Source organism: Hyperoodon ampullatus (genome assembly GCF_949752795.1).
Source record: "Hyperoodon ampullatus genome assembly, chromosome: 8".
NCBI classification, from domain to species: Eukaryota; Metazoa; Chordata; class Mammalia; order Artiodactyla; family Ziphiidae; genus Hyperoodon; species Hyperoodon ampullatus.
Window position 1 is genome coordinate 77,206,367 of NC_136921.1, and position 14,064 is coordinate 77,220,430.

Below are 14,064 nucleotides of genomic sequence, written 5' to 3' on the forward strand. Positions count from 1 at the left end.
TTCTCTGTTTTGAAAACACAATCACTAAAACCCCTTTATCCCAAATAAATCTTCACACTGGCTGGACTTTCTTGAAGATTTTTTATTTACTTTGATTGGAAATACTCAGTGGGCTTCTGAAAATGTGGTGTTTAGTTTCAGATCGACTCATCATCAGGTATTTCTTAAGTACAGCTGATATGCCTGTATGCTAATGATTTGGGGATACAAATTAAATAAAAAATGGTCTTAGTCTTTTTGAGAAGATAAGTCATATACATTTAGTGTCACTAGTGAGCCAAATAACAGTCTGCTAGTTATGTGCTGGTAATCCTCCACTGCATACTGATATAATACAAATTACACTGATACTGCTTTGTTTCTGTAACTAAGTATTAAATTGATTGCTAGTGACAAATGATTCAACAAATACTTATTTAGAACCTTTTATGTGTCAGTATGCAATAAAATAGTACTTGTATAGCAAACATAGTAAATGCAGATTAAAAGTAGGCAGAAATCAGTGTAGACTGCATAAAGTAAATGAAGTTTGGACTGAATTTGAAGGACATCACTCTGTTATTGTTGTCTTTTAATCAGCGTTTTACAGAAAAGGTAGGGCTCTGAAGAGTAACTACAAATACAGGAGGAAAGAATTAGGGAATGAATGTTACAGGAGTTTACCTTTTATTTTCAGATATCTAGAAGGTCATGTCTTTTTCAAGGTAAGGGGGAAAATATTTTACTTATCCAAGAAATTTTGTATTCGAAAGTTTTAAGATGGTGGCGATTTTAAACTACTCCACTAATCGTTTTGTTATAGTATTTTCTTATTGTTATTAAAAATTATATACCATAAAGGCTGGGCATAAAGTAAAGAGCACAGGCTTTGGGATCAGGCCTGTATTAGAATCCAATTTTTATCTCTTCTTTATAGCATGACCTTGAGCAACTTACCTAATCTTCTTGAGCTTCAGTTTTCTCATCTATAAAACAGGGATTTTAGTAACTATCTCATAGTATTATGAATATTATGAAGTGATATATATAATCATTACAGTGCACATGCATATAGAAGGTGTGCAATAAATATCACTTTATTATTCTGAAGATTAAGATAATTGGTACTTAACAGGAAAAACAACTAGCATATTAAAAAAAATAGAATGTGAGCATTTCTGAAAACGTTAAGAACAAGTCTATAATTAATTACTAACTTGCTCACTTTAGGAAGATGAAGGTAATAATTACAAAAGAAATGAAAACTTTCCCATTTATATTTTGTACGTTCAGACTAATTTAGGAATACTCTTCTGATTCAGCTGATTTTTTTATTGAGCACTTACTATTTTTCCAACATACTTCTCTGGGGCATGCTGATGAAAAAGAAAATGAATATATTACTTTAAAATTCTGGCCTTTGAAATGATTGATGTGATTAAAACCATTTTGTGTTTCATTCACCTGTCTGTATGTTGTCTCTCTCACAAGACTGGAGCTTCTTTTAAGGGAGAAATGTTTCCGTATCTTGGAATTGATGCAGTGTCTGCAAAAAGTAGTTTTTTTAAAATAAATGTATATAAGGTAAAATCAGGAATGAATGTTTCAGTGGTCAGCTAGCTGTTACCAATTCAGACTTTTAGCATATAAGAAAACTGCAGCTAATTTTGTGAGGTTAAGTAATTTGTATACATTAGCGGTGATCACTTATTTAATGAGTGAAACATGAGATTGACAAGGTCAGTGAGCCAGTTTGTTCATAGACATTAACCTTGATGAATCCGAACCTTGTGTAATCAGAGTTAGAGTTCAAGTTTATCATGTCATTTGTCTTCCAAAGGTAGTGGAAGATATTTAGAATAGCTGTCATTCATAAGATTTTCTGTTGATCAGTATCCCATAAAGGTTAATTAGGGCTGAATAATTCTTATCTCAGATTGTATACATACACATACCTTTCCTTTGCCTAGTTTTTCAGACTGAAAGAGAAAAATAGAAAATAGGACACATAAAAATTCTATTTCCATTCCTAATATAGCTCTGTGAGCATACTCATCCAACTCTTGGAACAAGGTTAGTTACTATATTATCTTTTGTTTGCGTCCTGTTTTTTACTCCTAGTATCAATTTGAAGTTTTATAACACTCTTAGACATAATCTGTGAGGATGTCTAAGAAAATATTTTAGTTGCTAATGTGCATGTACTATTCCTGATAGATTTAATAGTTTATAACATTAATTTAGCTGATAAATCAGAAATTGTCAGCTAAGAATTTTAAAGCAATTTTATGTTTAAAATTCTAAGAAGCATAAATCTGATATAGAACTAACAGTTCTTAGTTTTGTTCTTTTAATTTAGAGCTTCTGTATTACTAATATAATTTCTGAGCTAATTTATTATTGTTTAATAATTGCTGTGCATTTGAGTGATAGACATCTGCTTCAAATTAGCTTGAATTCAGCTGTTTCTGTAAAGATATAGGAAAACCTTTAAAACAATGTCCCATTATCTATAAGAATATTATTTATTGACTCTTTTGCCTCTTGAATGCTTTTCTTTCTCCAATCTAATGATCCCTGGTCATTCATTCAACAGACATTTATTGATCATTATTGTGTGCCAGGCATACAGTAGACACACAGGAGAGTAAGATCTACTCCCTGTCCTTAATGCCAGTGTTGTACCGGAAAATGGAAACTATGACTTTGTATAAAAGGCCTTTGCGTAGTCCATGTATATTAATTGTTTAAGATCATATTCAAATGATTTGACATTAACCCTTGTTAATTGTGAGGATGTTTCTGGGCCTGGGACTTAGTTTTGACGGGTTTAGTCTGTTGTTATCACTGTAATTTCCTGAAGAGGATAGAATTGATTATGGTCGTAAATTCTCTTCTAAGTCATAGTTGATTATTATTCTAATAATCAGTAATTATTCTTAGACTAGTAGTAAGCTTTTCAGTAGATGTCCACTGCCACTTTTTACATTCCAAATAGCTTTTCTGTATGCAGTTTTTATTCCTAATTAAACACAAGTCAGTGCTTTGTGATGTTTGAGTGTTTCATGAATTCAAAACTGAGCGGTGATAAGGAAATGGGAAGTATATACTTTGTAAAGCTAGTGATTAGATTTTTATAGATAATGCATTTGTGGGGGCATTCAGTGGTAAAACTTTATATAAAACAGTAACCAAAGGGACTTCACTGGCTGCCTAGAGGTTAAGACTCCGTGCTTCCACTGCAGGGGGTGTGGGTTAGATCCCTGGTCAGGGAACTAAGATCCCATATGCAGCGCAGTGTGGCCAAAAAAACCCCCCAAGAAACGTAACCAAAAATGCTTTCTTGGGGGCTTCCCTGGTGGCGCAGTGGTTGAGAGTCTGCCTGCCAATGCGGGGGACACGGGTTCGTGCCCCGGTCTGGGAAGATCCCACATGCCGCAGAGCAGCTGGGCCCGTGAGCCATGGCCGCTGAGCCTGCGCGTCCGGAGCCTGTGCTCCGCAATGGGAGAGGCCACAACAGTGAGAGGCCTGCGTACCGCAAAAAAAAAAAAAAAGCTCTCTTGGAGCTTTTCATTTTAATAGATATTTATTCTGCACCATATTAGGTGCCCCAGGTACTCTGCTGGGGAATGGATATTCAGTGGTGAATAAGACACAAACCTTGCTGTGAAGTAACTGAATCTAAGAGTGACCTTTTCTTGCTTTTGTGTTAGGATAACTGTTACATCAAATACCTTGGTGATGAAGAGTACTGGCTTTGGCATGCTGTGTATGTACAAATGATAGTGGTGTCACTTACTGGTTGTCATCTCATTTAATGTATTCAAGTCCTCGGAACCTCAGTTTCCTTATCCATAAATTGAGAATATTAATACCTACCTCTTGATTGTTGAGTATTAGACAATATAATTTCTATATGATATTTTAACAAGCCCAATAAAAATATGTAAAAGTGATACATAACAAAGTAATTGACCTTTGCATATTTTTCCTACAAAAAGGACTATATTTTTTGAGAGATGGCAGTCTGAAGGATATATTTGTATTTTTCTTTGAAGGTGATGTTAAAGCACAAGAAATGTATGTTGTCTTTTATTTCCCTTTTCCCCTCCTTACTGCCTTTCTAACATGGGTGAGCCCTAGCCCTTAGTCTCTAGAGCCTTTTATTCCTTTACTTTATGTGGGACTGTCAATAAGCATACCAGTTGTGTTGCTTTCAGTTGTCTACTAGAGGGGAATCTGAAGTCATTTGCTCATTTTATGTTGGCTGACAGAGTAGCCACTAGATAGGATTGGTACTCTGAGTTGGTTATCTGACCAGTGACCCAGAGATGCTAGTATCTTGTAGCTCATTAATAGTCCCTGAAGAGTTCAGTTTTTAAGTTCACTGTTTATTCGTCACCTATAATTCTAGAAATACTATCATAGAGGAGCATCAAAATTCTAGGCATATTGTCATTTTTTTAAAGAGATAATATTCAGTATAACTGTTACATTTTTTCTTTATTTTATTTAGGAATTTTCCTAGGGAAATATGTCTTTAAAGGTCTCTCCCTAATTTCCTCTTGGCTTTTTTATATGCCAAATGTCTGTGGATACCAAATTTATAATTCTGATTTGATTTTGGGGGTGGCTTTTTTCTAACTTTAACATTGTATTGCAGTAGCAGTATTCTGCTTAGTTTACTGGTCAGGTTGAGTGCTACAAGAAGCAAACGCCAAAATGAGATTCAATCTGTCTGACTGTGCGGAAGGAGAAAGAGAAAGTAGGATTGGGTAGGAAGAGCGTCAGACTGCAGCGTGTTCCTAAGAAAGTTTCAGCCAGGCTGTTGGGGAGTCCTTGAGACAGTTGTCCTTTAGGAGAAGACCTTACTTGGCAGGAATGGCTAGGTTTGTAGTACCCCTGCTGTGCTCAGACATTGGCTGGGAGTAGCCCAAGGGAGGTTTGACCTGGGGTGAACCCCCAGAGGATCCAAAAGTGTAGCATCTGGAGTTTGTGAGTCAGCTATGCTCTCTACAGTAGGTTCTATTGAAAGGAGGAGATCTGAGCTAGGCAAGTCCGTGAGCGCCACAGTTAAAAACACAGAGAACTATAGTGGTAGGTACACACATTTATTTCATTTAATCTTATCATTAAATGGTGTCATTCATGAGCAAATGGAGACATTGAGAAGTTAAATAACAGTTATCTTAGCTCAATAACTAGCAAGTGTTAGAACCAGAATTCTAACTAAGGCAGGCTTCTGACTGCAGAGTGTCTTAAGCATTTAAATACCTATACCATACTGAGTACATGCATACACTGTAAAAATTTTGCTAAATTTATTTTATGACATAACTATATTCTTTTTAGAAAGTTTCATGAATCTAAAAATGTTTAATTACCTTTCACCATACTAGTTTTTAGAGATCAATTTGTTTTTATTAAAGTATATATATCCAAAACGGTGGCTTTACTGTTTGAATTTTGATGCATGTCTTCACTTGTCAAAAAAAGTATGTTACGCTAGTTATACTCCATCCCCTTTTCTCCCAGTATATTGAAGTTGTACTACAGATCTCTAGCTACAATAAGCAATTCTCCAAGGATGAAGAAAGAAAATGTACATACACATAGGAATTTCTTTTCCAGAGCTAAAATTGACATTTTATAAATAATTTCCATGTTGCAAAGTTGAGACTAAGAAATCACAGCAATTCAGTGATATGCATTTGGCATGAGTCAGTTTTAGTTCTTAGTGCTTTTCATTGGAAATGGCATAAAAAGTAAGATTTCTTTGAATTTTTTATGCCGTGGGCTTACAAGAGACATAAGATGTTTTTCTCTTATAGATGCCTGGCAGTGCACGGCAGCAGAAGTAACGAACTGGTCACAAACCCCAGCAGTACTTCCCAGGTCACATGCACCCTTAATTTTTAAAGAATCTAGAAACAACCTAAGCAGTTGATAACAGGTCATTTCTAGGTGATAAAGGGTATTTGATTTCCACACCTAGCATTTTTATAGTCATTTAGAGACTTATTTATGGTGGTGGGTTTATATGTGTTTAAATATGTAACCTAACTGGTCACTGAATTGTAACTTTTTTCTTTTCTTGACGTTTGACATTGATTTTGAGGTCTGAATTTTTTTTTCAAGCTTTTTTTTTTCTGGCTCATTTTATATATAAACACTTCCCATAGTCATTGACTTCAATATAAGGGCAGCTGGGAATGCCAAAGGCAGCTACTGTTAAACAAAAAAGGAGAGGGGGGTGGGGAGGGAGATAAATTATGAAGTACAGTATCTACTGCCAGAAGTGCTTGTGCATTTTTCTTTCAAACACCTTTGTATTAAATTAATTTTACAAGCTTTACTTAAAAATTAGTCTCCTTTGAATGTAAAAATTGGGAACCATACATTGGTGCTTTAGAAATTTAGTCTAGTCTTTCAGTGACCTAGCAGTTGATATGAAAACATGAATTTAAAAATAAATAGCATATTGGATAAACTGTACTATACTCATGAAAGAAGCCAAAAAATTATGGATTAAACTGAATTTGAAAATAATTACAGTTTTGTGTCCTAAACCAGATTCGTTGTTAAAATGAAATGATAGGTCTTTGACCCTTGGGTGTGCTTGGAATAAATGTGGAACACAGTATTGTTTTTAAAACTATTTTGCTTTTATAAGCTAAGACAGATGTACAAAAAAGATGCAGTTTTTATTTTGTATTGGCAGCTTCCAAATATTTAGTATCTATTTCCAAGACTTGCAATTAGTAAAGCAACCATGGTACTGAAATCTGCACATCCCACAAGCTAATTATATTTGCAAGGTCAGAGTGAATACATATTTTCAGGAAAATAAAGGGTTATATAAATATGTGTCTTCTACTTGGCTGTTATATCACAGTTTGTTGATCTGGGGTATAATGTGTACAATTCACAAATTTGTCTGATAACAGAAAGTGGTGTGTGATTGTGTTTATTTTACTAACCAGTATATTCACAGCAATCACTTCCAAATATCTCTCCAGTAAAGATGTGTTAATTACAAAACAGACAAGGTCTTCTATTATATTAAAGCTACTAACAAGAAGACAGCAGGAATCACACATGTAAATAGCATCATCAACCCCTATTTTAGTCCTCTGTTTTGATCTGTGAGTTGCGCATAGACCAAAGGTGCTATTAAAGACTGAGTGTATGAAATAGGCAGCATTATATGAACAAAATTTATTCAACAAGAAAACAGACCTTTAACATGAATTTAACAAGCCTGAGAAATTATAAACTATCATATGCTGCAGATTCATGCAGTGATAATAAACAAAAAAGGAAAGTAAGAGGTTTCCCTAAGCTAGCCAAACTGCTAATGGTTTTGTTATAAGCTGTCTACTGTTGCAGTGACCTCTGAAAAGTCTCAAGGCACTTGTACCAGAAAAATTTAAATGGTCAGGCCGGTGAATAGAGATTCAATGTGGTGCGTAGGACTGCAGCATGGAAAGGAATTATAAAATTCTATCTTCATATTCCTGAAAATATTCGTCATACTTTAGCTTGGAAGTTTTTGTTAGTACGTATTAAGGGGTAGTTTTTGTGCAAAGTTTTTTGGCTAAATTACTTTTTGGATTTATAGCCTTATAAGACATAAGCTGAACTGGTTTAATGTATATATACTTTAAAACAAACCATTTAGAAAATTCATATAGCCCCCAAAAATGAATTTTTCCCCTGCCCCCCCCATACCTTAATTAATCCTTGGGGGTTCTTTGTTCAGTATATTGTATCTAAGATTTCTGTTCTCATCCAGGGAGTGACCACTTTGCTGTCATTCTGTTGCATCATGCTGTAAATACATAAACATGGAGAAACGCCTTCAGCCTATACACACCTCCAAGTGCTCACCAAGGCTTTTTCTTGAATCTTACTGTGGCATAATTAACACCTTCTTCACCCATTGCTCATTAGTGCACTGGACATTAATGAGTCTATTTTGATAGGTTGCTCTAAAGGAGAAACCCACTTATTCTCACAGCACAAAAAGCAGTTATAAAATTGTACAGAAATTAAAATGTAGACTATATTGCCATATTTATATTTTTATTGTGTACTAAATCTAATTTTGGTCTGCAGGTTGTTGAACATGTTAGTTTCCTTAAGACAGTTGCTATAGTGATGGCAGCAAATTCCTTTACTCTTGGTGTAAAGTGTTCATTTTCTATTGGCTTTCATATTGCTACTCAGAAATCGTCATTCTGAACATTTCGTTTCATATAGGCCATCATTTACTAGTTGAACAGTATATTAAATTCTTGAATTTTTCTCTTAATTTTAAATGGAATTAAAATTTCTAAATTTCAGATCGTTTTTAATTGATCATGATATCTCTTTAGCTGGTATTTTCATTTCCCTTTTATGAAGTTTCACACCTGTTTATAATATTCCAGAGAAATATTACAGAGATTTTTTTGTGTGTAAAATAGCTGGTCTGCTAGTTTGAAAGCATTCAGTATAAAAAATATTTTGTGATATATTGTGGAATTTTCATAGTTTTGTAGAAGTGTTCTTTTTCTACAAATGATACTGAAATCTTTAAATGGAATCCAAGTATTCTAAAAACAATTGGACCAAAATGATGCTTTGCTCTTAAATATTTACTGCTATTGGTTAGGGAAGCAATTCTTAATTTTGTATTTATTTAAGTTGTACATCTGTCTGTCAAAATGGTCTCTTTTCCCTTCTTTAGCCTACATTTTACCTTATTTTTATGTGCTTTTTAGTAGAAAATTTTACTTCTCTATGTTTTTAAACAATTGTTTGAAATTATTTATGATAATATCTGATTAAAGCATGTTTGATAGTAGTACTTATTACTTTATGAAAATGTGATTAGAAAAAAATTTATAAGCAAGAGGTATAAACCTAGGCCATATTTATTTATACATAATTGTGAAAGTTAAGTCTGGATTACAGTTACTGTATAAAAAGAAAAAAGTTTTCACAAACTATTAAATCATGCATGTTCTGGGGATACTTGGTTTTATTTTAAGGCAAGAGGAATCTTTGGGGAAATTCAAACTGTTAGAAATAAAAGCAAAATTCAAAGTTTTGGGTTGGGGGGGGATTGCCGGAGTAGACAGAGGCCTTAGATTGAGTCACTTGTCATAGTGCTTTGGTGTAAGTTTGTATTCATTAGTACCGTTGACCCTTCATGGCAGCTTTTTAGAAAGGGTGATTTTTCCTTTCTTTCTTTCTTTAAATCTTATTCTTTAGCATATAGCATTTAGTAATACTTATTACAGATTTTTCAGACTTGATTAGATTCCAGTTGACTTATTTTGGAAATAAATTTTTTTTAATCCCTTAGTATCCTCAAACAATAATTATACAAATGAGAAACAGTCTAGTAGACAATAGCTTTTAAAACATTGATAAATCTCAGTTGTTTAGCACTTTTAAAGGCAAATCTAGAAATAACTATATTTCCCTGCTTTAAGATATTTTTATGTGAAGAATGTATTGAGTTTATTCTCTAGGTAATTGATTTACATTCCCTGGAAGAGGCATCTGTCTTAAGATCCCCAGTTCTTTACATAAAACTTAACAACATTTAAAAGCTTTAACAAGTTCTTTCAAATCCATGATAATGAACAGAGAAAAGCATTCGGATAGTATGTGATTCTTGTTAAATCTCTTAATATATGAGCTAAAAGATGATTTTTATCATGTAAGAATTTGAAGTGTTTCTCTACAGAAATATTGAGTACACCTAGGAAAAAGAGGATGCCTATTGTTATTTCTTTACTATGAACTTAGGGCTGTATCATTCTATACCATGTTCCTGGATTAAAGCACGGATGACCTTGGTTTTCTTGTATTGTGCCTCGTATTCTTGACAGTGGCTTGGACATTTAAGGCCATCAGACAAGGTACAAAGTCTTTTATAGTCACAAGAAGTAAAAGGTATCTGACTAGAAGAGAATACGTGGAGCAAGTGCCTTGCTGGTTGTAATTTTGTTGTCATTTCAAGTACTGTGGTAGTATAATTGATGTGACAGGGCTGGGCTTTAGATGTGGTCCCTTAGCTTGTGCTCACTTTCAGTTTTAGTTTCTCTTTGTCATTCATTTTGATTAGGTAAAATTTAGGTGACAGACATATGCATACCAATGAAGGCTGTTTGGTGTAAGTTTAGTAATGATGTATTTCAATAATAAAGATGCAAAGTTAATATTTTCCTTTACTGCTTCATGAAAATTGCAATAATTGGTGTCACCTTACATTACAAGATAGAGGGTGGTGTGCTGATGGCGCAGTCAGCAGGAGGTTCTTTTTTATTAATATTATAATTAAATGATTTTCTGGAAATAGGCCAGAAACAGATGCAAGTTGATCATGCCTTGTCCAGTGTTGCTTGGCACCATCACTTGCTTTTTAAAAAAGAAATGACCTGACACCTTGTTTTTACAGGTTGTTATTGATGCCTTCAGATTGATCAATGCTAATATGATGGTCTTAGGACATGAACCAAGACAAACAACCTCAAATCTGGGTCACCTAAACAAGCCATCTATCCAGGTAATGCCTGTATTTGATAATGTGTTAAAACTGTTTTACATTTTAAAAGCCTGTTATAAATGACCATTTTAAGATCCAGTACTTAGCATTTTAATTTGTTTTGCAATTAATTTTTCTTGTGCTTTAAAAGGAGATTATGGAAATAGTGTTGCAAAAGTTAGATTTGCTCACATATGAGTCTGCTTTCAGTGAAGTCTTTAAACTTTCCTGACGTAGTTTGAGGACACCCTTTTGGGGGGGCATAGCAGAGCCTTAATCTTGAGAGTACCTTACAGCTTTGCACGGTTATCACTGTAGTAAAGGACTCATAGGGGTTTTAGGTGGAGTGCGTTAGGTATCATGGTATCATTATTGATTTGGTTAGTAGACATTTCTTACAGTAGTAAATAATGGTAAATTATTGTGTACTTTAAGAGGTCCCCAGAAGCAGTTCCTAAATAGTACTTAAATATTTTTACCTTTTTCTTTTTTCTTTTTTTGCCTTCATCCCTACTTTTAAAACAAATCATACAAAACACAACTACATATTTCTTTTGATTAGAGTTTATATCTTGTTCTTTCTAGTGATGTCAACCACCATTATTACAGTTATTCAGACACTTAATATCCTCCTGAGTGATTAATGTTTTCTTTGTATCATCCACATGCTTCATTGTTTTTACACAGATCTTTATTGTCTGCAAAAATTATTTTAAATGTGTTTTTAAATGCACCACAACCTGTGTCTATATAGTTAATTGCTTCTCTGAAGATTAATTAAAAGGACAGAAATACCGTGTTTGGTTAAATAGAACACACAGGACAGAGACATCGTAGCAGCTATTGCTGCTCCCCTTCTGAAACCTTGCTCTGGCATATGATAGTCTCTGGGGAGTTGTGGCTTTGACAGTTAACCATGGTTAAGCTTGGTTATACTTTCATAACTTTATACTTTTAGATGCTTACTTTTTCAGCAGTCACTCATCTCAAATCTTCATCAAAGTGAAAAAGTTTTTTCAAAGGATTGAGGTGTGTTCCTTTTGAAAAAATTACTTAGAAGCCAGGGAAAACTGCAAAGTATAGTGAGTATGAAATAAGCTACTAGTGTTTTTGACTGGGTACAGACAAGCCCATGCTTGCATGTTCCAAGAGAATATATTATTGGACCTGTTTAGCCTGTGATAGTGACCTTTCTTATAACCCCCATAGCATCATACTGCTTCATTATTTTTTTGCAAATATTATTTTTTTTGTTAAGTAGCATCTCACAGTCTAAGATCATTGTGATTACTGCATGGTGTGTTTCTGCCAGAAGTTTTTACTAATTGCAAGTCAACAGCCACCTGTTGCAGATTTCATCTTTTAAATTTAAACACTGGTTTTTAACCTTAAAATTTGAGTTAATTAAATAATTAAAATCTGTTTCTTTCTACATCAGTCCAGTTTGTATTTTTACCTTATAGTCTGTAATTTAAGGTGAACCTTATGAAGCAGGTTCCAAACCCAAGTTAAAAGGACCTGTGTATATAACAGCTACAGCATCATTGTTTTCCATTTCATTTTAGTTTGTTTTGGCTTCCAATTAAAATCTGTATATATATTTATTTCACAGTTTTTATAGCGCCCATCAGGAAGACATCTATCTGGGTGCTTTACAGTTTTGAGACAATTCCAATACTGAAACACTCAAATGGGATCAAGCCAAAAACTGATGGAACAAAGGCACACCTTAAAACAATTTCTTAGTTTTCTAAGACAAGCTAGAAAGAAAGCAACCCAGAAGAACTTGAAGTGAATGGTGATATTCATAATAGAATTTTAAGATGTGTTAGCAGAATCTTTACCTCAGGGATCAGAAGCCTTTCAGAAAGGCCATGCCTTTTATTTTGAAGGAAAGTTAGTTTGTATTTAGAGGGATCTTGTTCCTAAAGCAGCTTATTACTGGTAGGAATAGGAACCTAACAGGTACCATCAGCACTCGTGGGTGGTTACTAATGCTTTTCTAACACTGATTTTTTTACTATCATACTTAAAGTAGGGGGGAAATATTAGGGTTATGCTGTAGACTACTATTTAATATATTGAGGAAAGTTCAAAATATATTAAGAACAAGGTTATAAAATCACATATGCAAGTTCTCCTTTTTGAAAATATATATTTTATAAACTATGCGCATATATTTACAATATGATATTAGTATTGATTACCTTTAGGTTGTAGGATTATTGCATTTTTTTTCTTGTTCTTCCTTCTCCATATTTCTTAAACTTTCTACAATGAAACATCTATTGCTTTTAGAAAATGTTATTTTTAAAGCACTAATAACAACGTTGAAGTATCTGCCACAAGACAAAGCTAATAGACAAAGTTTATGTGAACTTTCATGTTTTAAATGAGAAGTCATTAATAATCCTGATAGAGAGGGAAGAGTATAATGCCTGTACTATAGACTTTTCTATTAATATATGTGACTTTGTATTATTTTGTACTTGGAACATTTGATCATTATTGTCAAATGTATAGAATTGAGAGTTAGCAAGCATTTATTTTAGTAACTAAAAATGTAAAGCTATTCCACTAAAAATTGTTCAACAACATTTCAAATGCTTTAAGGGCCACAGTGTATATGAAGACTGGTTGTCAACTGAATGGAAATTCAGTAACTGTTGATGCATAGATGCATTATACTAGGGTTTTGAGCCCCTAAGTGTAGCCCTGAGTACAACTGCATTGTCTAACACAGTTAAACTATTTGAAAAACATTGTTTTCGGTAGTTGTTAAACAGTTATAAAATAGTTGTACCAGAAGGAACCATTGTGATGATTTTGTAGGTGAGGAAACTGAGGCCCAGCAAGTTTGTGATTTGCCTAGCTTATCCACTGAGTTACTGTAGGAACTAGTACATAACCAGAGCTCCTCATTCTTTTATACTATATTTGGAAGTTTCATTAATTCATTAATTTTGGCATAGATAATGTATATATACAGCTCAAAATTCAAAAGGTATGAAAAGGTATTTAGCAAAAATTCTTTTCTTCTTTTGCCATTTGTGACCCACTTCTCCACCCTAAAGGGAACAAAGCACATGTTTTGTTTCTTTTCAGAGCTATTATATTTATATAAAGAAAGATTCATTTTAAAGTATGATTTACTGGATTATATTTAGCACCACATTTTCAGTTTATTAATGTAAAATAATTTAAGGCAAACATATATCTTTAGATCTAAGTAAATATGCCTTTTTTAAGAGCATGAAACTTTTTTAACCTATCAAGAACCTATAAATAGGTTATTACATAGTTCATAAGTTGTATATTTTATAATATGCCTGCTTTTCCACAGCAGTGAGCAAATGGAGTTATAACTTCTAACCTCTTCTCGGTAGTCTGGACAATGCCAATGAAGTATTATTTCACCGTAATGATTATTTGTGTGCTTTTCTTTGAATTTGTCATACCAACAAAATTATAAAGCTCTACTCTAAAGATTAGCTTAAAGAAACATAGAAATAACCTGGAAGTTAATCAGTGGGATCTCAAAACTC

General features: G+C 33.6%; 1 protein-coding gene across 2 annotated transcripts in view; it reads left to right on the forward strand.

The window, feature by feature from the left end:
• The window catches only part of PSMD14 (proteasome 26S subunit, non-ATPase 14), a 92,877-nt gene that overhangs the window by 59,665 nt on the left and 19,148 nt on the right, over nt 1-14,064 (forward strand). For both annotated transcript variants that reach the window (XM_079709854.1, XM_079709853.1), the window contains one exon: nt 10,433-10,540. In XM_079709854.1, coding sequence (XP_079565980.1) covers nt 10,433-10,540 — 108 coding nt within the window. The remainder of the gene's footprint in view (nt 1-10,432; nt 10,541-14,064) is intronic.